Genomic DNA, 25003 nt, shown 5'->3' with positions numbered 1-25003 from the left:
TGCCATACAAAATATTTTATATTTTATAGTCAAATCCTTTGTATGCTTACAATAAAAAATAAAACTGATACAGAAGTAGTAAACCATTGGATATTTTTATCCTTTTCATCTCTTTGTAAAATTTAATTTCATCTTTAGGTCCATTAGGACTCTGTTGTAAATAATATAGAACCAGATTTCAATAGGTTTAAGTAAAAGGAGACTCCACTAGCACATGTTAATGAAACCCAGTGGTCAAAAGTCTGCAAGGTGGCATTGCCTAACGCTCAGTTGTTGCCAGTAGGCTCTGATTTCTGTTTCTCCTTCTAGATTGGCTCAGTTCTCAGATACAGTAGCCAGAGGTCTTTGTCCTATCATTCTGAATCAAAATCTCTCAATGACTGTGACCATGTCATGTGCCCATCCCCTATACAATCACTGTAGCAAGAGGAGTGTATCATTGGTTTATACCTGGACCCTTTGCTTCGTGCCCCATCCAACATGTATGGGTTCAGTTGGGGGAGTTGTGATTGATTCATCAGAGCAGCTGGCATGTGTTTCTGGGGCTGGATGGCAAATCATAGCCCTGTCTTTCTCTCCATCCTTGGCTTCATTTCTCAGCCAGTACCCTAATGCCCTCAATCAACCTGTAGATACTGATTTAAAAGAAATCCAGAAAAGCACGAATAAATTTTTCCAATCTTTATTTACCCTCCCTACCAGGAGAATTTTTATCAATGTACTTGTTAAGTGTAGGATGGTTGAGTTATCAGAGAATGGACAGAGAACACTTATCCATTTTAAGGGCATCTGCAGCTGTCACTAATGATTCTTAGCTACTAGAAACACATGACGGGTTCAGGCTGGTTATCCCTTTACGGGTGGAGGGAAGCATCCATTATAAATTCTCCCAGGCCTTCCAGCTCCTCATTAAGGAACTTAAAAAAAAAAAAAAAAAAAAAAGGTGGTTCAGGCAGGGGCTAGTTCTGAGAATGAAAATGGAACAGAATGATGAGCTCTGTTTTGGAAGCCAAGGTGAAGGAAACGCAAGGGTTTTGCTTGTGCAGTCACTGCTACAATGAAGAGGACTTCAGCAAAGACAGACAGTACCCTGCAAAATGTAACCCATAATTCAAGCTGTCAGCTTAATCACACTGTTTCCAGGTAAAGAGAAGGAGTCCTTGTTTCCTGGGTAAAGAGAAGCAGTGTTGTTTGCTGACCCCTGGTCCACAGCCTGCTACAGACCGCCCTGCTCTTTTGGCCTTTGTATCACTGTCCCCTCCTTCCCCCCTTTTGGGCATTGTGCTCCCTTCAAGTGGCCCCCTGGAAGGGACCACCCAGGGAACTGCACAATGGGGACCGAGGTAGCCACCAAAACATAGGTTTTGTAAGACAGCCTGTTAAAAGAAAAATACTGTTTAACTATGTATGTGTTTGTCCTTTCTACAACCGTTTTGTGTGGCAAACAAAACCCTATATATAAACTTCACTGTGGCCTCACATACAGCTGTTCCAGCCATCAGGTATCAGGCTTGAGATAGTTGCCTCCAGTTTATTTTCCCAGGGCACTAATTCTTAATGTGGTTTATATTCACATGCTTGGATTTATGGCTAGGAAATTTGATATCAAAATGAATAAGTTGCATTGGCTTTATCAAGCTGTTTTATCAGTAGGCCTCAGAGTTGGAGTCTGGGCATTGCTCTTGAGTGAAATTTGTCTGTAATACTACTTAACAAATGCTAGCAGCCCGGAATTTTTTCTCAATAGCCATTTACACCTCTGTAGAAGGATTAGCTCCAGCCAATTGTTACACTGTTTAAATCTTAATTTGCATCCTTATTGGAGGTAGCATTTCTACAGACCTCTCTGTGGTCTGGGTTGTATTTGTATACCTGAGGGTGAGAGGTCACTAGAGGGTTTCTCTTACTGGTGAAGGTACTAAATGGTTTCAGATGACCAGTTTGCCACACACAAATTGCATTAGTGTCTCAGGTTTTGATTGATTAGTCTACTTTGGTCCATTAGTTATTCAGCCTCAACAACTTAGACCTGTCTCAAAATAAAAAATAAAAAGGTGAAGTAGTTCATTGGTAAATCTTCCCTGAGTTTAATCCCTATTACAAAAAGAAGGTGCGGGGGAGGGAGGAGTGAGGAGGGGAGGGAAAATTTATAAAATGCCTGCTTGGTATGGAAATAGAAAATTTGGGACATTTGAATGACCATTTCCACCATTTTTTCATCATGAAGTGTTTGTCCATCATTTACCAGATATTTATTATTTCCATGCCAAACTTTGTGCTAGCCACTAAAATTAGTGATGTTGTGCATGAAGCAAAAAGAATTATTTGGTTACTGAGAATGGTCGACTTGGAAAATAAAATTTAAAAGGACCCTACAGTCTACACACTTTCTATGTAACAGACATGTGGACAGAGGGAAGATAGATGCATTTGTCTGTTAGTAAATATCACCCTTTTAAGAAGTCTTAAAGAGAATTGAATGCATGGGGCTGGAGGGTATTTGATGGCTCCCCAGGAAATGAAAGCAACATCTTGGTGTTTTCAGATCTGTGAGGAAAGACACTGTGGCCATGCATTGGGGGCAGGAGGTGGTGGATAGAAGGAGAAGGTGGGCAACAGCAGGGCCTTTGGTATTCCAGGGAAACAGCCACAATTGGATTATTTTTTGTTTTATAATCTCAAAAATGTTGAGACAGTGACTGGACCTCACAGAGGCAAAAAGAACGTATTATGATTTAACATTGTAAATAATTATGAAGTAGGGAGACCTGTTTATTTTGCTTTTATGTATCTGTGCACACGTGCCAAAAGAGAACAAAGGGGGGGAAATCCAGAAAAGAACTCACTTTTGATTCTTGCCAGGAACTATGCCAACCTGTGTTCCTACTGAGAGCAGACAGTCCTCCCATTCCCCCTCAACCTTACCCATTAGTGATCATGGCAGCAATATGGAGTAAGGGGAGGAACACTGGCATTGGAAGAAGGGAAGCCAGAATTCCTGGGAACTGGCCCAGGAAGATAGGGCCAAATCTGTAAGAAAGGCAAGTGAGTTTCCCAACCAGTTTTCAGCAAGAACTAGAATTGGAAACATGTCAGTTGCCTTGCCCCTTTCCCATCTCTGGATATGGGTGGTTCCTAAATTAAATGTTCTGCACATATGGGCCACCTCTCTAATGTTACCTTTTGTGTGTGTGTGTGCTTCATTTTGAAATAGTTTCCTTCCTTAAAACTTTGTTCTGGACGTGACCAACTATGCTTCTTACTGAAAATTCACCCACTTTATGATTCTTTGGTCTCATTAAACACCTAGTAAAAATATTTTAGAAGTAACATGTAAATTATGCATTTGAACTTGTCACTATTTATAATCAGTAGTTACCACTCTGTTTTGAGACTGTTGACCGTAGAGAAAATAATACCTGCAAGTCAAGCTTATTGTGCTGCAGTTGAAGCATGGAGTTTAATTCCCTAAAAGGTAACATTCCAGAAATCTGCAGAAATTATCTGGTAGGGTTAAGGACAAGTTTAGTTTCTGTAACTCTTATCAGGTTATTTTTGCCATGATGTAGTTCCCAATTGGCAATATCAAAAGAAAAAGCATAGAACCTTTTTCCTTTTCTGTTATTTTTTAAAAATAATTCCTTGAGTGTTCACAATGGCCTGGAGTGGAGTTGTTTTCTTTTAAGTTATCACCTAAATTATGTGTGACTGAAAGATGAATATAGTGAGAAACCAATTATTTTAAATTTGGCCAAAATTTTTAAATATATACTTTGATTGCTGCTGAATAAAAGAAAATATCCCTCTTTAAAGTGTCATTGGTGTTTCTAGGAATTGCTCATCATTCAGCAGATTTGTTCACTTGCTAGACTTTACAGAGAACAAGAAGATGGTAGGGTTGGCATATTGGTGACAGACCAGTTCACATATTCCCGTAAAAGACGGACACAGGTTCCTCAGGTCAGTTCCCTTCCAACTGGGATTATTTTGTAGGAATGCACATAGGAGATGAAAGAAATTGAGGTCTTGAGTTCTAAAGTAGTTAATAGTGTTTTTATTACACGTAATCTTTAATATTTAGCTCCGTACAGTGTTGGAATTCTTTAGCAGAGTTATTTTCAGCAAAAGAACTACAGAATATTTTACAATTAAAGTCTGGTATAAAGGTTTGGTAGAAAAAAATAGATAGAAAGAAGACACAAGGAAGGACAAGGAGATTATAACCTTAATCTGAAAGCTTTTTATTAAATTCCTCATACCTTCATTCCCAAAGCCAGTTTTTCCCCAGGCCTGTCTACCCTCAAATTTCTGGGAAATCTGCAGACCTTTAACTCACCATCTTAAAAGTACACCATTTATGAAAATTTTCCCGTGCACCATTCATTATACCACTAATATATATATATTTTTAGAATAGATTGAGCAAAGGAAGATACAAAACCTATACTAGAAGATATTTTCTCAATGTTATCTATTGGTCAGAAAATGGAGAAGACATCAACCTAAGGATCCTGAGCTCTTCAGACCACCATAAACTTCTCCTGATTACCAGACTGTCTTCCCCACATACATTCCCATGCCCAGCTTTCATCAATTTCCTTTAAAAGAAGGATGTAAAACCTCCAAAGTGCATCTCACTAATAGTCCACAATTTCCCTTGTTTATGTACTCCTTGTTTTCCTAAACATATCTCCATGCCTCAGCATCTGAAGTATGCTGAAATTCTTTTTTGTCATGTACATTTTCTCTCAAGGACCACATTGTCCTGAATTGTGGTTTTCCTTTCTGGAGCCTCCTTGCACCCCCTTGGGGGACAGTATCGCTTGGAGAGAACTCTATTAGAATTCCTGAGCACAGACCAAGTCATTTTTAGCTAGAAAAAATTCTAAGTTAATCTGCAGTAGATCATAAGCTTTGTACAGACAATTCTTGTGGCCGTTTTATTGATCACCCAGTGCCAAGACCGTAGGAAGCACTGAACCAATAGAATAACCATAAAAAAAAAAGGATTACTGTAAAAACAGATGTGTCATTCAATTCGTTTTATCTGGGTTTACATTTGGTCTGTCTTTAAACACATAGTGTTATTGTGTGTTCAGCCTTGTGCTGAGTTATGTGAGAAACTTAAAAATTCAGAAATTCAGTTCTGTTCTCAACAAGTTTTTGGTCTTGTTGAAGAGATTAGGCAGACATGATATAACCAGAGAACCATGCAGTATGGGATGTTGTCTACATTGTGCTAAAGGAGTTCAGGGATAAGGAGATCCTTATGCATGAGGTAGTCAGGGAAACTTCTAGAGGGGCATGAGCCAGTCCAAGTAAGCCTGACAATGGAGTGATTAGATTGGAAAAGAACAAAGGTTATCTGACATTTGCCCTGGAGAGGCTGTTAGGTGTTACTGAGCACAGCATGCTGTGGTGGTGGTAAGAGGGAATCGGGGCAATTCAGATGCCTGCAATAAGGGGATGCATTTTCTGTGGAGAATTTTAAAACAGTAACTAAACCACTAAAAATCAGACTGTATTTTCTTACCACCGTTACTAAGAATGCCAGATAAAATTGTCCCCCATGGAGGAGACTGTACCCACTGCAACACTCACATTTCCCCCAGCATTATCGCAAGCCTGCCAAGTTCCACCATTGCATTCACATTTTAGAGGATGTGCAAAGATCTAGCCTGGGTGGGGAAGTGAACCTGAAGATCGCAGCCAGTGATCCACAGGCCTGCCATGGGCTTCCATTTATCCAGTGTAGTTTTTATCCTTTTGAATTTGTTGCCACAGTTAAAAAATTAGGAGATTTTACATAAAAATAAAGTTTGCAGTTGTTAATTTCTAGCTCCTCTTAAGAACTAGGAAGATCTAGCCTTACTGGGACACACAGTAGGAGCTGAGGGTGATTGACGCTTTGATGGGGGCACTTGCCCCAGCTCTCTGTAGCCCCAGCCCCACCAGCAGCCAGCCCGAGCTCCAACTCTAGCCTTCTCCATTATCTTCCCAATGGGCAGTGATCACCTGCCTCCTTCTCACACTTAACCTGCTTCCCTCTGCAAAATATCTGACTGCCAAAACCAGGGAACCTGCCTGGATCCTGGTTGGTGGTAGGGTTCAGCCTCCACCCACACTAAGGAATAGGCAAACAATATGAAAAGGAAAATTGAATTTAATGCAATTTTATCACACTGGGGAGAAGCAGCCAGATTGTTTCTCAGCCAGTCTTACAGAAGGAGTTTTAACTTATGGAAACAAAAACCAGGAGATATATGCATATATAGATTTAACTAGGCTTTGTTAGTGAACATGTCAGATTTAGCTTCCTAGATGCCCGCCCCAAATGGGGTTGTTTTAGTTTTCATTCTCAGTATAAGGAAATTCAGGAGCTGAAACACTTGGGAGCTTTTAATTTCAAAGGGACTTTGTTTCATCTCCTCATCAACTCTGTCTGTGTAAGACTGCTAGGCTAAACCCTCTCAAAAACACTGCTTTCGAGAAATAAGAGATGGATCAGAAATCCATGAGTTTATTGCTATATTCTGTCAAAGTTTCATGTTAAAATTATTTCTGGTACTATCCTATACCACCAACAGCAACTCCCACCCAGTCAAACTTTTCTCTCTGGCTGGTCTTCACACCCCTGTTACCCTGACATTTCCTGTCACTTTGCCTGTGTCATTCCTTGGCCTCAAATGTTACCCCCCCTACTCTCCAGTCTAAAATCTGACTGGCATAAAGTTCCTCTCTTTCAGTCAGATCCTTTGGACTCCAGGGATTTTTTTTTTTTTTTTTTTTTTTTTTTTGTGGTGCTGGGATTGAACTCAGGATCTTGTGCTTGCAAGGCAAGCACTCTACCAACTGAGCTATCTCCCCAGCGACTCCAGGGATCTTGATCTCTCTCTTATTTCATAACTCCTGCTAGTCTGATGGTCTCTTACCACTGATTATATGCTATCATTAACTACTCTGAAATTGGTTTACCTCTTGGGAGGTAAGGGTAGGTATTTTTCTGGGAATCTAAGTTTTCCAGGAAGACTAAAGATGGCAGTTATCAAGGATATAAGCAAGAGTAAGTGCTGGCGAGGATGTGGGGGAAAAGGCACACTTATGCATTGCTGGTGGAACTGCAAATTGGTGCAACCACTATGGAAAGCAGTATGGAAATTCCTCAGAAAACTTGGAATGGAACCACCATTTGACCCAGCTATCCCACTCCTCCGTTTATACCCAGAGGACTTAAAATCAGCATATTACAGTGACACAGCCATATCAGTGTTTATTGCTGCTCAATTCACAGTAGCTAAACTATGGAACCAACCTTGATATCCTTCAACAAATGAATGGATAAAGAAAATGTGGTACATATACACAATGGAATATTATTCAGCCTTGAAGAAGAATGAAATTATGTCATTTGCCAATAAATGGATGGAGCTGGGGAATATCATGCTAAGTGAAATAATCCACTCCCAAAAAACCAAAGCCGAATGTTTTCTTTGATAAACAACAGATGCTGATCCATAGTGCGGGACAGCTGGCGGGGAGGGCAGGGAAGAATGAAGGAACTTTGGATTGTGCTGGAGGAGTAAATGGAGGGGTGGGGCAGTGGGGATGGAAAGGATATAGAATGAAACAGACATTATTACCTTATATACAGGTATGATTACAGTACTGGTGTGACTGTATCATGTATAGCTAGAGGAATGAGAAGTTGTGCTCCATTTGTGTACAAGGTGCCAGATGCATTCTGTCATGTAGAATTCTACTGTTCTAATTAGAATAAATTAATTTTTTTAAAAAAATCTAGATTTTACCGAAGTAGCAAGAGATTTTCATATGTAAAATAAGTCAAATGGGACTGGAGTTAGAAAGTTTTAGGGCAGCAAAGTTTCACGGGCAGAGGATCCATCACAGGGTCTGAGTCCACAGTTGTACCTCACCCTCTTAGCAGATGGACCACATCTCCTCTGTCCTTTTTGTGGTGTCAGACATATGACCATTAAATAGATTCAGTAACTTATGCAACTGTAATACTAATTAGCAATGAGGAATATTTTGTAAATTACTATATTGCTTTATAAGCTGATTTGTAAATAATCTTTTTGCAGCACATGTTGAATATTCCCAACTATGTGTGTGTGTATATACCTATATTTTTTTAAAAATACTTTTTTAGTTGTTGGTGGACTTTTATTTTATTTATTTATTTATATATGGTGCTGAGACTCAAACACAGTGCCTCATGCATGCCAGGCAAGAGCTCTACCACTGAGCCACAACTCTAGGTCCCAACTGTATATTGTTATATCATGTACATGTACAAATATGCAACAACTGTCACTATTATGCATAATTATAATGCACCAAGCCAAGTGTGGTGACACATGCCTGTAACCTCAACTAGTCTAGAGTCTGTAGCAGGAGGATCACAAGTTTATGGCCAACCTGAGCTATTTAACAAGACACTGTCTCAAAAGATAAAAAGGGGCTGGAGATGTAGCACAGTGGTAGAGCACCCCTGGTTCAATCCCCAGTACTGCAAAAACATAATTATAATGCACCAGTAGAAAATATGGAAAAATATTCCCAATGTGATCAACTCCTCTAAAGTAAAAACACTGTGTTGGTTTTTTGGGTTTTTTGTTTTATTTTGTTTTGTTTTGGGGTTTTTTTGTATGTGTTTTGTGTGTGTGTTTGTGTGTGTGTGTATGTGTGTGTGTATTTCATACCAGGGATTGAGCCCAGGGGCACTTAACCATTGAACCACATCCCCAGCCCTTTTTAATTTTTGAGACAGGGTCATTAAGTTGCTTAGGGCCTCCCTAAATTAGTTAGGCTGGCCTCAGACTTTCAATCCTCCTGCCTCAGCCTCCTTGAGCCACTGGGATTACAGGCATGCACCACCATGCCTGACTCATTGTGTTGTTTTTGATATCTTTTCCTATAGTGTTTTAGAATCATGCTTCCCCCCATCCATACAGACCTTTTTTATTTTATTTTATTTTATTTTATTTTATTTTATTTTATTTTTTTATTCATTGTACACAAATGGGGTACAGCTTTTCATTTCTCTGGTTTACACAATGTAGAGTCACACTGTTTGTGTAATCACACATGTACATAGGGTAATGATATTTGTCTCATTTCATTATCTTTCCTTCCCCTTGCCCCTTCCCCACCCCTCATTTCCCTCTACAGAGTCCAACCTTCCTCCATTCTTCCCTTACCCCCTACCCCCAGTTATGTATCATCATCCACTTATCAGATAAAACGTATTCAACCTTTGTTTTTTGGGATTGGATTACTTAGCCTAGCATAATATTCTCGAACTCCATCCATTTACCTGCAAATGCTATAATTTTATTCTTCTTTATGGCTGAATAATATTCCATTGTGTAAATATACCACAGTTTCTTTATCCATTCATCAACTGAAGGGCATCTAGGTTGTTTCCCCAATCTAGCTATTGTGAATTGAGCAGCTATGAACATTGATGTGACTGTGTCACTGTAGTATGTTGATTTTAAGTTCTTTGGTTATAGGTCAAGGAATGGGATAGGTGAGTCAAATGGTGGTTCCACTCCAGGTTTTCTAAGGAATCTCCATACTACACTACATTCTAAGGAATCTCCAGAGTGGCTGCACAAATTTGCAACTCCACTAGCAATGTATGAGTGTACCTTTCCCCACATCCATGCCACCACTTTTTGTTGCTTATGTTCTTGATACTATATAGCCATTGTAATTGGAGTTAGATGAAACCGTGGGGGGGGGTTGATTTGCATTTCTCTAATTACTAGAGGTGATGAGCACTTTTTCATGTATTTGTTGATCACCTGTATATCTTGTATATATGTGAAGCATCTGCCCAGTTCCTTACCCCATTTATTGATTGGGTTCTTTGTATTTTTGGTGTAAAGTTTTGTAAGTTCTTTATAAATTTTGGAGATCAGTGCTCTATCTGAAGTGCATGTGGTAAAGATTTTCTCCAACACTGAAGACTCTCTTTTCACATTATTGATTGTTTCCTGTGCTGAAAAAAAGCTTTTTATTGTGAAGCCATCCCATTTATTGATTCTTGTTTTTGTTTCTTGCACTCTGGGAGTCTTGTCAAGGAAGTCTGGTCCTAAACCAACACGATGAAGACTTGGGCCTACTTTTTCTTCTATTTGGTGCAGTGTTTCTGGTCTAATTCCTAGGCCCTTGATCCATTTTGAGTTTTGTGCAGGGTGAGAGATAGGGGTTTCATTTCCTTTTACTGCATATGGATTTCCAGTTTTGCCAGCACCATTTGTTAAAGAGGCCATCTTTTCTCCATTATATGTTTTTGGCACCTTTGTCTAGTATGAGATAACTGTATTTATGTGGGTTTGTGTCCGTGTCCTCTATTCCATACCATTGGTCTACCTATTTTGGTGCCAATACCATGCCATTTTTGTTACTGTTGCTCTGTAGTATAGTTGAAGGTCTGGTATTGTGATACCTTCTGCTGCTTCATTCTTCCTGCTGAGGATTGCTTTGACTATTCTGGGTCTCTTATTCTTCCAAATGAATTTCATGATTGTTTTCTCTATTTCTATGAAGTATATCATTGGAATTTTAATTGAAATTGCATTGAATCTGTATAGCACTTTTGGTGGTATGGCCACTTTGATGTATTAATTCTGCCTATACAAGAACATGGGAGATCTTCCCATCTTCTAAGGTTTTCTTCAATTTCTTTCTTTAGTGTTGTGTGGTTTTCATTGGAGAGGTCCTTCACCTCTTTTGTTAGATTGATGCCTAAGTATTTTTTATTTTTTATTTTGAGGCTATTGTGAATGAAGTAATTTTCCTAATTTCTCTTTCAGGGAATTCATCACTTATGACTGGTAATGCATTAGATTTATGAGTGTTGTTTTTATATCCTGCTACTACTTTGCTGAATTCATTTATGAGTTCTAGAAGTTTTCTGGTAGAATTTTTTGGATCCTCTAAATGAAGAATCATGTCATCTGCAATAGTGATAGTTTGAGTTCTTCTTTTCCTATTCATATGTCTTTAATATCTTTTTGGTCTATCTGATTGCTCTGGCTAGAGTTTCCAGGATGATGTTGAATAGAAGTGGTGAAAGAGGGCATTCCTGTCTTGTTCCAGTTTTTAGAGGGAATACTTTCAGTTTTTCTCCATTTAGAATGATGTCTGCCTTGGTCTTAGCATAGATAGTCTTTGCCTTGTTGAGGTATGTTCCTACTATCCCTATTTTTTCTAGTGTTTTGAACATGAAGGGGTGCTGTATTTTATCAAATGCTTTTTCTGCATCAGTTGAAATAATCATATGATTCTTTAAGTCTGTCGATGGGGTGAATTACATTTATTGATTTCCGGATGTTGAACCAGCCTTGCATCCCCAGGATGAACCCCACTTGATCATGGTGCACTATCTTTTTAATATTTTTTATGCAATTTGCCAGAATTTTGTTAAGAATTTTTGCATCTATGTTCATCAGGGATATTGATCTGAAGTTTTCTTTCCTTGATGTGTCTTTGTCTGCTTTTGGTATCAGGGTGATACTGGCTTCATAAAATGAATTTGGATGGGTTCCCTCCTTTTCTATTTTATGAAATACTTTGAGGAGTATTGGTATAAATTCTGCTTTGAAGGTCTTGTAGAATTCAGCGTATAGACCTATTTTAAAAGGTAGTCACAACCCAATCTTTTTGGAGACTACTATGATATAGTGGTACACCTAACCTAAAACAGTGACCAAATTATAAGATTCGCTCACTTGTCAGTGGTTACCTTTCCTCTTAACCTTACTTTTCTTTCTGAGTTCATGGAAAATCTGCCAGGTACAGTGGCAGACACTTAATCTTAACTACTTGGGAGGCTGAGGCAGGAGGCTTGTGAGTTTAAAGCCAGTCTCAGTAACTTAGCAAGGCCCTAAAGCAACTCAGCAAGACCCTGCCTCTAAATAAAATATAAAAAGCGCTGGGGTGTACCTCAGTGGTTAAGCACCCCTGGGTCAGTCCCCAGTAAACCCCCCCCCCAAAAAAAAGAATGTTACTGCAGTGGCATCTAGAAATAGAGTGTGTAACCTATACTTCAGCCATGTTTTCAATTTCTTTGTAGTGACAATTTAAGTAAATTTTCATGTGAGTTGTAGAGATCTAACTCTGTTATGATTGACAATATGAAATTAACCTTTTATGCTGTTAAGATTATCTAGCATTCCTATCAGTTGTGGAATGTGGAATGAGATTGCCCAGCTATGGATTTGAACATCATTAAAGTCATCAAAGGGTTAAAAGTTACTTCCTCAGATGGATTTAAAACTGCCACAGATACACAAACAAGTTTTTCAAACCGCCCTATTTTACATCTTTGTTGAGAGACAGTATAGTTGCTGCATTTTTATGTGTAGATTATATTACAGATATATTTCAATAAACCACAGCAAACCACCATAGATTCTAGAAGCTGGCAGTTTGTGCTTAAATAAACTTCTCCTAGCAGCACCTGTTTTATTTTATAGGCCCTGTAATCACAGTGACATTCTGAAAGAAGACCTTGAAGCTCACAGGGCAGCTGTCCTTCACTAGCTTTCCAGACTCTTAACTGAGGGCAGCAGCAATGAAAAGCAAGTCAGGTATTACTGGCATGTTATTGCTGCTGTGGTAGGATAGCCAGCCATTCTTGTTCCCAATGCTTCAAAATCAAAAGGATCACAAAGTGGTAAAATACTAGTCCACACTGCCTGCCGGGGGATACATACTTGTAGTCATCAATATAACGTTTTCATGGACTTCCCTATCCATTTATTTGTAAATGTATTTGTTTCTAATTGTTAACTGGACTTATCCACTCAGTGCCTGCTAGTAGCAGTGTTTGATTCAGATTTGTATTTAAACTAAGGGATACAGAAAAGTGCTTGCTTTGACTGGAGAGGCAGGGAGGCTTTTAGTGTATTTGTATTACCAGGCCTGGTAAACAACACATAGCTAGATGGAAGTCCTTAGCAAGTCCAAGTCCCAGATGTTTTCCCAGATTCTCAAGGCAGCCTAGCTGGTTCTTCAAGTGTGATCTCTGGGCCGGCAGCATCAACAAGATCTGAGAGCTTGTTACAAATATTGAGTTCTTAGACCCCCATCCCAAACCACTGACTCAGGAACTCTGACTGTGGGACTTAGCCATCTGGACTTTAATGGACTCTTCAGAGGATTCTGCTTGCTCCAGTTTGAGAGCCACCACCCTAAGGGTGTACCTTAAATAACAATAAGACTGGATGAGATAGAGGGATAATGGTATCCAGGGTAGCAGGCACGTATTAGGTCAAGATTCTTAGACCTCCTTTCTGTGTCAGTCAGAAATCTATTCCATACCCTTCACCCACTGTTTAGATAGTCTTGAGTTTCTATTCATGGCCTCAAAAACTTTGTGGCATCTGGGCCATTTCGTGCATAGTATCACAAATGTGTCTGGGCACAGTGGCACAAAACTATAATCTCAGCTGTTTGGGAATCTGAGGCAGGAGGATCACAAGTTCAAGACAAGCCTGGTGTAACCCTAACTCAAAATAAAAAGAACTGGGGTTGTAGCTCAATAGTAGAGCATAAATGTTATCAATGTCCTACTCCTGTTTTTGGTGGGAGGACTGACTATATTTTCTCTTATTAAAATATATGTACACTGCTTACTAGCAGAGAACAAATTATTACCCAGGAGTAGTCAGTAAATGCTTATCTGTGAAAACCCATCCTATGTGTTTGGCTAAGAGAATCAATGACTTTGGGTCTGCTTGGCTCTCATCTAACACCATCTCCACCTTTCATGTAAAACTTTGTTTTATGCTCATGGTACAAATAGGGCTGGACAACTGCATTTTCTTTAGAGAAAGAAAAGTGATCTTAAAATGCTCTTCTACAAAGTGGTGGAAGAAGCTGTCATGGGAGGAGCTCCACAGTTGTTTGGGGATGATGTGTTGCAAGGCTCTTTAACTGATCTCTTGCTTCTTTCTCTCTGCCTTTTATATCTGTTTATGTACTATTTGGCATAAACCAAATAGTGTGGTATGTGTCATAGAAAGCCTATTTGCATTCATAATTCTCTTGGAAACTGACTTTTTATCCTAAATGATTCATCGTGTAACTCTTTTAACTCAGGCTGCCAAACTGAGATTGTGGGTGATAAGATGACTAGACTAACGATTGTTCAAGTTTTTCAACATTCATTGTACAGCCTTGATATCCATTATAGAAGGTTGCATTTTACAGGACTATTGATCTATAGTTACATATAAATCAGCCTTCCATAAGAAGCAATCCTTCTTTATGACCAACACAAATTAAAATTAATATCTGGAGATTTCAGAACTGTTTTTTTACCACAGTAATTTTTTAAAGCCAGATAAAGAAGTCAGAAATGGTGTCTGCTGTCAGCATTATGTTCTGTTAGGATTAGAATTGCCACATATGTTGTCTCTAGAGATGCTGTTTTATTCTGCACCCTGATTTTCACTTGTTCACTCCCTGGCCTTGGAATAAGTACCAACTGTGTTTGACCTATGAAAGATAATCAGTCAGGTTTTTAAATACAGATTCTTTCTAACAGACTTTAATCAGCAAGTGACCTCTTTCCCCCTCACCCCATCCTCCTTATACCAGCTACTTGCTGAATCCCCTAACATCCAGGAGTTCTTGCTGAAAACTGCCCTAAGTGAAATATTCCTCTCTGGTTCGTGATCTTATCCTGAGTCCAAGTAGTCAACCAGCCAATTTAATCAACTATTCCAGAAACACTGATTTGGGGAGAATGATGTATTTTTTATTTTGTCCCATACTGGAGATTGAACCCATGGCCTCAAGCATGCTAGGCAGGTACTCTAGTGTTAAGCTGTATCACCAGCCATATTTTGATTTGTTAGTAGTCTCTGATGTCATAGAATTCTAATCCAGGCAAGATGGAAAGGCTCTAGCAGGTAATGAAATCCTTAAAGCCTGTCAGATAGAGCCATGTTCAATGTGGCAGTGGCCCTGCCAAGCCCCTGACCAAACAACAGCAGTTGCATCTTTCTTTATCTTTACTGTAAAGTGGGGCATACTCTAGAAGATATTGTGAAGATTTCTGAATTCATGCTCACAGAATGAAGAAGAAAAAAGTTCAAAACCACCGCTATCATTATTATTGATTTATGTTATGTCAAGGATTAAATGTTCAAAGACCCTCATATGAAAACCTTTTTACTATCAGGTGGAGGACCATTATTACTTTAGACAGTTAAGAATTATTAAAATATGACCCATGTCATTTGGGTAATTGATTAAAAATTTTGTTCATTATAACTTTCAGGAAAACTTATTTTAACATTAGTTTTATCATGTGTGAAAAACATGAGGCTACCCACCATCTGTTCATTTTTCCAGGTGCAACTAATTGTCTATTAGTGGCTACTTTCAGATATATTATGCTCTTAAACTCAGGCTTAAAACGAGTCTGCCTATATTCGGAATAAAATTCAAAATATTTGCTACTTTTCATTAAAAACCTTGGTAAAATTATCAGTCTGTTATAAAACACTCGTAATTAGAAAATGCTGATATATTTAACTTGTAGTTTTCTGATTAGAAGCCGAATTAAGAATATGAAACTAATTATACATAATTTACAGTATTTTTATTATATTTTAAATTAGAGGAGGACTGGAGCTGGAGCTCAGTGGCAGAGCACTTGTCTAGCATGAGGCACTGGGTTTGATCCTTAGCACCACATTAAAAAAAAAATAAAATAAAGGAAGTCTTTAGATTTTTAAAAATGTAAAGAAGTACATCAACACCTAACATAAAGCTTTTTTTGTGGGGCATTCATGGCATTTTTTCTCTTTTTTTGTGGTGGTGGCGGTGGTGGTGGTTGTCGTTTTGTTTTGTTTTTCTGTGAGGCATAAGTGTTACCCATTTTCCAATTGTAAAATAAAAAAGATCATTTAAATTCTTTGTACCACATTGCAGTTCCTGATTTGGTGTGGTTATGTAGAGTGATAGGCAAGACTCCATTCAAGGATAGCCATGATTCTTACACTTCTTGCCTAATGTGTATTGAAATAAATCTGCAGGAAAACTTGGTTTGGGGCTTTAGGGATTGGTTTAGCTGTACAGAAATCACAAATCCTAGATGTTGTATGTTCTTTTTTTATTTTTTTAATTTTTATTTTTACAGACTGCATTTTGATTCATTGTACACAAATGGGGTACAACTTTTCATTTCTATGGTTATACATGATGTAGATAGATTCACACCATTCATGTAATCACACATGCACATAGGGTAATAATGTCTGTCACAGTTAACTATCCTTCCCCCCTTTCTTTCCCTTCCTACGTTTATCAGCGATATTGGTCTGAAGTTTTCTTTCCTTGATGGGTCTTTGTCTGAGTTGGGTATCAGGGTGAGTTTGGAAGAGTTCTCTCCTTCTTTATTTCATGGAATACTTTGAGGAGTCTTGGCATAAGTTCTTCTTTGAAGGACTTGTAGAACTCAGCTAAGAATCCATCTGGTCCTGGGCTTTTCTTGGTTGGTAGGCTTTTGATGGTTTCTTCTATTTCATTGCTTGAAATTGATGTGTTTAATTGTGTATGTTGTCCTGGTTCAGTTTGGGAGGATTATGTGTCTCTAAAAATTTGTCAATATCTTTGAAATTTTTCTATTTTGTTGGAGTACAGATTTTCAAAGTAGCTTCTAATTATGTATTTCAGTGGTGTCTATCATATTTCCTTTTTTCATCACGAATTTTAGTAATTTGAGTTTTCTCGCTCCTCTTTGTGTGGCTAAGGGTTTATCTGTTTTGTTTACTTTTAAAAATCAACTTTTTATTTTGTCAATTTTTTTGTTTCTTTTGTTTCAATTTCATTGATTTCAGCTCTGATTTTAATTATTTCCTATCTTCTACTACTTTTGGTGTTGTTCTGTTCTTTTTCTAGAGTTTGAGATGTAGTGTTAGGTCATTTAGTTGTTGACTTTTTATTCTTTTCTTGAATGCACTCCATGCAATGAATTTTCCTCTTAGTACTGCTTTCACAGTGTCCCATAGATTTTGATACGTTGTATCGTCATTCTCATTTACCTCTAAGAATTTTTTTTATCTCCTCCCTGCTGTCTTCTGTTATCCATGCTTCATTCAATAGCATATTATTTAGTCTCCAGGTGTTGGAGTAGTTTCTATTTTTTATTTTATCATTGATTTCTAATTTCATTCCATTATGATCTGATAGAGTACAAGGTAGTATCTCTATTTTTTTTGTTTATACTAAGGGCTGTTTTGTGGCATAACACATGGTCTATTTTAGAGAAGAATCCATATACTGCTGAGAAGAAAATGTATTTGTTCGTTGATGGATGGAATATTCTATATATGTCTGTTAGGTCTAAGTTATTGATTGTGTTATTGAGTTCTATAGTTTCTTTGTTCAGTTTTTGTTTGGAAGATGTGTTCAGTGATGAGAGCCGTATGTTGAAGTCACCCAGAATTATTGTGTTGCGTTCTGTTTGCTTCCTGGAATTGAGAAGGATTTGTTGGACATACATGGATACACCATTGTTTGGGGCATAAATATTTATGATCATTATGTCTTCCTGATTTATGGTTCCCTTAAGCAGTATGAAATGTCCTTCTTTATCACTTCTGGCTAGCTTTGGCTTGAAGTTCACTTTATCTGATATAAGGATGGAAACCCCTGCTTTTTTACTGAGTATGTGTGCATGATATGTTTTTTCCCATCCTTTCACCTTTAGTCTGTAGATGTCTTTGTCTACGAGATGAGTCTCTTGAAGGCAGAATATTGTTGGGTCTTTCTTTTTAATCCAGTCTGCCAGTCTGTGTCTTTTGATGGATGAGTTTAGACCATTAACATTCAGGGTTATGTTGAGATATGATTTGTTTTCCTGGTCATTCTGGCTTATTTTTGGTTTTTAACTTGACTTGGTTTCTCCTTTGATTGGCTTTACCTTTAAGGTAGTTCCTCCTTTTGCTGATTTACATTCTTGTATTTCATCTTGTTTTCATGGAATATTTTGTTTTTGTTGAGAATGTTCTGTAGCACAGACTTTCTATTTGCAAAGTTTTTTTTTTTTTTCTTCTTCTTTTTTTTTTTTTTTGGTGGTCTTGGGGATTGAACCCAGGGTTTTGTGCATGTGAGGCAGGCACTCTTATCAGCTGAGCTATATCCCTAGCCCTATTTGCAAAGTCTTTTAACTTTTATCATGGAAGGATTTTATTTCATTCTAAAATCTGAAGGTTAGTCTTGCTGGATATAAGATTCTTGGTTAGCAATCATGTTCTTTCAGAGCTTGAAATATGTTGTTCCAGGTCCTTCTAGCTTTTCGAATCTGGGCTGAGGAATCTGCTGATATCTGTATTGGTTTCCCCCTATATGTAATCTGATGCTTTTCTCTCTTGCCTTTAAAATTCTATCTTTATTTTGAATGTTAGGCATTTTCATTATAATGTGCCTTGGTGTAGATCTATTGTAATTTTGTACTTTGGTGTTCTGTAAGCGTCTGGTATTTGACTTTTCCATTTTGTTCTTCAGGTTTGGGAAATTTTCTGATATTATTTCATTGAGTAGGTTGTTCCTTCCTTTGTATCTCTGTGCCTTCCTCAGTCCTCATAATTCTTCAATTTGGTCTTTTCATGATATCTCATAGTTCTTGGATGTTCCATTCATGATTTCTTACCATCTTCTCTGTTTGGTCAACTTTATTTTCAAGATGAAATATTTTGTCTTCATTGGGATTTTGTCTTCCAAATTATCAAGTCTTTTGGTGATGCTTTGTATTGAGTTTTTTTATTTGGTTTATTGTTTCCTTCATTTCAGGGATTTCTGTTTGTTTTTTTCAGAATCTCTATTGAAATGATCTTTTGCTTCCTGCAGTTGCTTTTTCAACTGTTTATTGGAGTGATCATTCATTGCCTGCATTTGCTCTCATATCTCATCCTTTGCTTCACAGATCATTTTAATTATGATGTATATTCTGAACTTCTTTTCTGACATTTCTTCTACCATGCTGTCATTGCATTCTATTAATATAGAATCTTGGTTTGTTTGGAACACTTTCTTCCCTTGTTTTTTCATTGATCATGTATCTTTCCCTCTAGCAGTGCAGATCAGGGGTATTGCAGATTCCCCCATAGGTTTATAGTAACCCTGCAGGTTTCCAAAACCTCTTCTTTAAGGGGAAGATCAATATTAGCACCACCCAGTACAGACAATATGCACCCCTAAACCAAATAGCCCCTAAGAAGACATTAATAGTATTGTCATAATAAACAGAGAGGATGAGTTCGATTATTATCTGTAGTATAACAAATAGATATGCAGTGAGGTCTACAGTTTCTAATGGTGGACAAAGAGGATGTGGAGGGTTGTAGGATGTAACTGTTAATGAGATAAGAAAAGAGTATATAGCAGTGCTAGACTGTAGGAAGTGTGCGAGTAGAATCAAAAGAAGTTGGTTTTTAGCATGAGAAAAGGGAGAAAAAGACTGTGAGGAAACAGGTAAACAAAAGGAAAATAGCAAGAAAAATAAATAAAACCTTAAAATCTTTCAAAATGGAGAAAAAAAAAATCTACCTTATAACAGTCATATACTATTCAAACCTCTCAGTCTTCAGTAGCCTGATGCATGAGAGGTACCTGACAATGAGCTTCCAGTCTCCAGCAGGCTCTCAGGATAGGATTTGCCCCACCTAAAGCTGGCGGCTTCCGCTTCCAGTATAATCTGAGATGGCTGCATTGGCTTCCAAATGTTTTGGCAAATGGGGAGCCACAGCACGGGATGCAGGTGCCAAGTCCACGTGGGGCACGGTCAGACAGGCTAGGGACCTTGGGGGTGGGGTGCATTCGTCAGGCCGGGGGTCCTGGAGGCTGGCCCCTGTCAGTCAAACCAGGGGTCCTGCAGGTCCTGGCTGTTGTCCCCAAATGGCAGCAGCCACATGTAATCAAACCTGCAGGTACTGTGACAATGGACTTCAGGGCAGCAGCAGGCAGCAGGTAATCCTCTGGCTATCTTCAGGCAGCCTGCAGTTAATGGTGGACCATCGGCAGGTGGGCCTTGGGTGGCGAGTGATGGATAGGTGAAAGGCAGGCAATGGTCAGGCAAGAGGCAGGCAGATGAGCAAATAGTGTGTGATAGGCGGCAGTCAGCGAGAGATCTGCACTCAAAAAGTAGGTGATATGCTGGCAGGCAGCAGGTTATCTTGGTGGACAAATTATGTGAACAGCAGGGGATGGATGAGCTGCAAAGACTGCCTCACAGAGCAACAGATTTTCCTCTGCTTGAATCCCAAGTTATGGAGCAACAAGGAACACAACCTCTCTCTTGTCCACCATCTTGGGTCTGTTATACATACTTTAACAGCTCATTTGCTATTTGACCATGAGCAAATCAGTTGATTAGTTTTGTCCTTTTGTGGGAAATAAGTATAATAATTGAAAGCCTTAACTAGTTCTTGAATGCTGGCATCCAAAGGGCAGTTGCAGTTGGCTAGAGTGATAGTAAGCAGAGTCTCACCTTGGTTTGCTTCTGCAGAAAACCACATCTTAGTCACCAGCGAGACTTTCTCTCATTATTTAATTCAGCTAATTTTAATAACTTAATTGATCCTAATTAAATTTGCTTTCAGAAACGTAAGTGACTTATGAGAAATATAACTGCTGAATAGACTAGCATTTGCTAGAGACTAGTCAGTGTATTTTCTCAGTAGTGGAATCTAGTGAGAAACTAAATATAGATGTAAAGTTGTCTTCATCTCTTGCATGGAGTCAGAACAAAGGAATTGAATGTTATTTTTTATTTATTTACTTATTTTTACATCATTGAGGTATAGTAGGAACCAGGAAAGGCAAGTTGCTGAAAGGGCTTTCTATCAAATGAGAATCCTTAGAATCATCTTTGGAAGCTTTTCTATAAGTTAAAGGATTCCATTGATTTATCCCACTTTATTCAAACCTTGGTAAAAACTAGAGTGGGGTCAGCCAAATGTTATCAGAAGATACATTTTTTTAAAAAATTGAATTGTACCTATCCTTACTTTTTTTCCCCATTTAATTAATTTTTTTAATGGATTTTTCTTGGTGTTGGTGATCAAACCCAGGGCCTTACACATACTAGACACATGTTATACTACTGAGCTATACCTCCAGCCCTTCTAAACATTTTTTTTGAACTTTATTTCTGTTCCAAGGAAGGTGATATTAATTATAATAGTAAAATAAGGAAAAGGGGCTCTGACACTTGGTTTTCAGAGCATGTGTGAGACTGGGACCTTAATCTTGATGAGGGCAGAGCCCAACATGGCCCTGTGGTGACAGGAAACCCATAACCCTCCCCATTAGAGGGCAGTGAGGACAAAGGAGTCATCATACCCTCGAGGAGCATAGGCAGTGATGCCAAATGACAATGAAGCAGCTTAAAACATTTTACTGTGAAAAATTGCAAGCATACTGAAAAGTGAACATCTACCACTCTGATTCTGCATTGATGTTTTAATGCACCCTTATATGTATCTTTCTATCCATCATTCTGTCCATTTATCAGTCTCTTACTTCTGTGTATTTCAGAGTAAGTGTCAGATATTAGTACCCTTTTTAAAAAAATTTTTTTTAACTTGGAAATTTTTTAAACATTTGAAGCCCCACATACCTGTCACTCAGCCCCATCAACTGCCGCAGTTCACCAGTCTTGTTTTATTTCTTCCCTCACCTCCATTCTTCTCTTGAGTAATTTAAAACAGACATCATATCACTTCACTTACAAATACTTATATTGCTAGCATATAAGGACTTGATATAAACAAAATTCTTTAGTTATCCAAAGACTAGATATTAATTTAGTTATCTAATTAGATTTCAATTAGTTTACCTAATCCATGTCTTTTTACATTTGTTTTGTTTGAATCAGATACCCAAATAAGGTCCTCCTGTTACAGTTGGTTGGTAGGTCTCTTAAAATCTCTTATTAGGGGACTGGGGAGATAGCTCAGTCGATAGAGTGCTTGCCTTGTAAGCACAAGGCCCTGGGTTCGATCCCCAGCACCCAAAAAAAAAAAAAAAAATCTCCTTTTAAAAATTTTGTAACATTCTCTTCTTCTGTTTTTTTTCATACCCTCAGTTTGTTAAAGGAGTTTGGTCATTTATCCTGGAGAATTCACATGCTGGATTTGGCTGGTTACGTTTTTGTGGTATTGTTTATTAACCAGTTCCTCTCTCCCAGTATTACCTCTAAACTGGTGGTTAGATCCAGAAATGTTATTATGTTCCAGACTAAGTGTTTTGACAAAAGGATGTTGTAGGTGACACTGATACTTATCATTCTATCTCCTCAGGCAGCGTATGACTTCTGATTATCACATTGTTAGTGATGTTGAGACTGTGTTGGCAGATTGTCTCTTCCAGTATAAAAGTGTACTGTTATATAATTTTCACAAAATGTTATCCTTTCCTAGATGCACTTCATTTGGACTTAAAAAATTGGTGACTTTTCTAACTTGAACATTCTTTTGCATTTATTGGAGGAACTTTTCCTCATCAACTACTTAGTAACTTTGAACTGCATTTTTTACTAGAGAGTCAGGATTAATGCTTGATTCAGTCCTTTTTTAGACCAATTTCCAGAATAATAAGTTGCTGCTTTCACAGCTTCCAGAAGTTTTTAATTATTTCTTTGGTTCTGATTTCATTGCTAAACAAGCATTCTCAAAAATTTTAACTCTGTAATTTGGTAGTTTTAAGCGTGTGTGTGTATGTGTGTGTGTATGTGTGTGTGTGTGTGTGTGTGTGTGTGTTTTGTCGTTGTTGTTGAGCAGTTTTCCAGATCTTATAAAACTGAAATTCAATGTCTGTTAAACAGCTCTCCATTTCCCTTCTCCTCAGGTCTGATTTCTCCTTTTTCACTCTACAAATTTGACTACTCTAGGTATCTCATATATGTGGAATCATATGGTCTTTGTCTTTTTTTTTTTTTTTTTTTGTCTCAGTTTATTTCTTAAAACATAATGTCCTCAGGATTCATGTATGTCATACATGTGACAGGATTTTTTAGGGCTGAATCCAAAGGTTTATTATTTTTTAAAGTTTTATTTTTATTTATTTTAAAGTGAACTTGTGGATTTTTATGAACATACTATGTTTCAGTTATTATACTTTTTATGGCTCAGATTGTCCCATCTTTGCCCAGCAAGAGCCCCTTCAAGATGATAGCCCCTAAGTCTTTTTAACATGACTCAGTAATCTTTGAGAGCTTCTTTATTTGCTGGTACAGCAGGGTGTTCCAGGTTCATCTTGTACATTTCCTGCAACCATAGAATGGGACATTTCTTTAAAGGATCCTGGTTGCTTTTAGTTTAATAATATCACTGGCTGCATAGCAATGTAACTTTATGCTAATAGTATCTCAATTTTTTCTTAAATTGTAAGCAGCCCATAGTGAAAGTGTAACAAATGTGATCTAGTTCTCTTAAAAACATTTAGGAGATTGGCCATTCACACAGTACTTCCTACACTGCATACAGGAATGTGTGAAATACTTAAAAAAAAAAAAAAAGTCTTTCTACTTTCTTTTAATTATAGGGGCTTCCAAAGTTCATGGCTACACTTTACAATCACTCCATGAGTTTAAAAACCCAATGGTCAGGCCACACCATAGGCCAATTCCATTAGACTCTGTTTTAAGAATATTAGGCATCAGATTTTATAAAGCTTCCCAGGTGGTTCTGTGTTTAGCCAAAGTTGAGAATGCTCATTTAGCAATGAAATCAGAACCAAAAACTTTAGAATAAAAAAAAAAAGATACTTGAACTTAAAGCTCAAAGTTTCTTTAGTCCATGACTGGGGATATAGCTCAGTTGGTAGAATGCTTACCTAGCATGAAAATGGCCCTGGGTTCAATCCCTAGCACCACCAAAAAAAAAAAAAAAAAAAAAAAAAAAGAAAAGAAAAAGTTTCTTTAGTCCAGAATTTGTTTGGTTCCAGACTTTTCTGGATAAACTTTCTCCTGCTAACTTGACTTTAAAAATATGGGAATATCACCATTTGACCCAACTATCCCACTCCTCAGTTTACACCCAAAGGACTTAAAATCAGCATACTACAGTAAAGCAGCCACATTAATTGTTTATAGCTGCTCAATTCACAATAACTAGATTGTGGAACCAACCTAGATGCCCTTCAGTTGTTGAATGGATAAAGAAACTGTGGTATATATACACAATGGAATACTAGTCCACCACACAGAAGAATAAAATTATGGCATTTGCTGGTAAATGGATGGAATTGGAGAATATCATGCTAAGTGAAATAACCAACCCCAAAAACCCAAAGGCCAAATGTTTTCTCTGATAAGTGAATGATGATACATAATGGGGGGGGGGGGGAAGAGAAGAGTGGAGGAACTTTGGATTATGTAGAGGGAAATGGGTTGGGAGGGGTTGGGGGAAGGAAAGATAGTGGACTGAGACAAACATTATACCTTATGCACATGTATGATTACACGAATTGTGTGAATCTACATCGTGTTCAACCATAGAAACGAAAAGTCGTACCCATTTGTGTACAATGAATTGATATGCAGTCTGTAAAAATAAGAAAATAAATAAATGTGGAAATACAATGCTACAAATCTATGGTATGTCTTCTATTTCTGTTTTACAGATCTGAACAAGTCCCAGACTCAGACTTACTGAGGGTGCATTTGGGTCAGTATATTACCACCTTGAAAGAACATGATAATCCTCTGGAAGAAGAGGTGAGTAACCTGTTTTCTTCATCAAAATTGTGGACCAGAGGAAAAGGGTTAGTAATTTTTTTAAGTTTCAAGATTATACAGTTATACACTTGAGGAAATAGTATTTTCTTAAGAATGGTTGACATATTTGAAACAATAAAGAAAAGTAGCAAATGAAGTTTTGTGCTTGGTGGTGCGTTTTTAAATTTTCTTATTGGAGACCTTTTGCATGATATTTTGTGGAGTAATTCCCAACTT

The 25003-nt window shown here is 37.9% G+C and overlaps 1 protein-coding gene across 3 annotated transcripts in view; it reads left to right on the top strand.

The window, feature by feature from the left end:
* KIZ (kizuna centrosomal protein) overlaps positions 1 to 25003 on the top strand; it is a 128183-nt gene that overhangs the window by 62122 nt on the left and 41058 nt on the right. For all 3 annotated transcript variants that reach the window (XM_079123560.1, XM_079123559.1, XM_079123561.1), the window contains one exon: positions 24673 to 24766. In XM_079123560.1, the coding sequence (XP_078979686.1) occupies positions 24673 to 24766 (94 nt within the window). The remainder of the gene's footprint in view (positions 1 to 24672; positions 24767 to 25003) is intronic.

This window comes from Sciurus vulgaris (assembly GCF_902686455.1).
Source record: "Sciurus vulgaris genome assembly, chromosome: 2".
NCBI lineage: Eukaryota > Metazoa > Chordata > Mammalia > Rodentia > Sciuridae > Sciurus > Sciurus vulgaris.
Note: the sequence above shows the minus strand (reverse complement) of the source record. Positions and strands in the feature narration are given on the sequence as shown.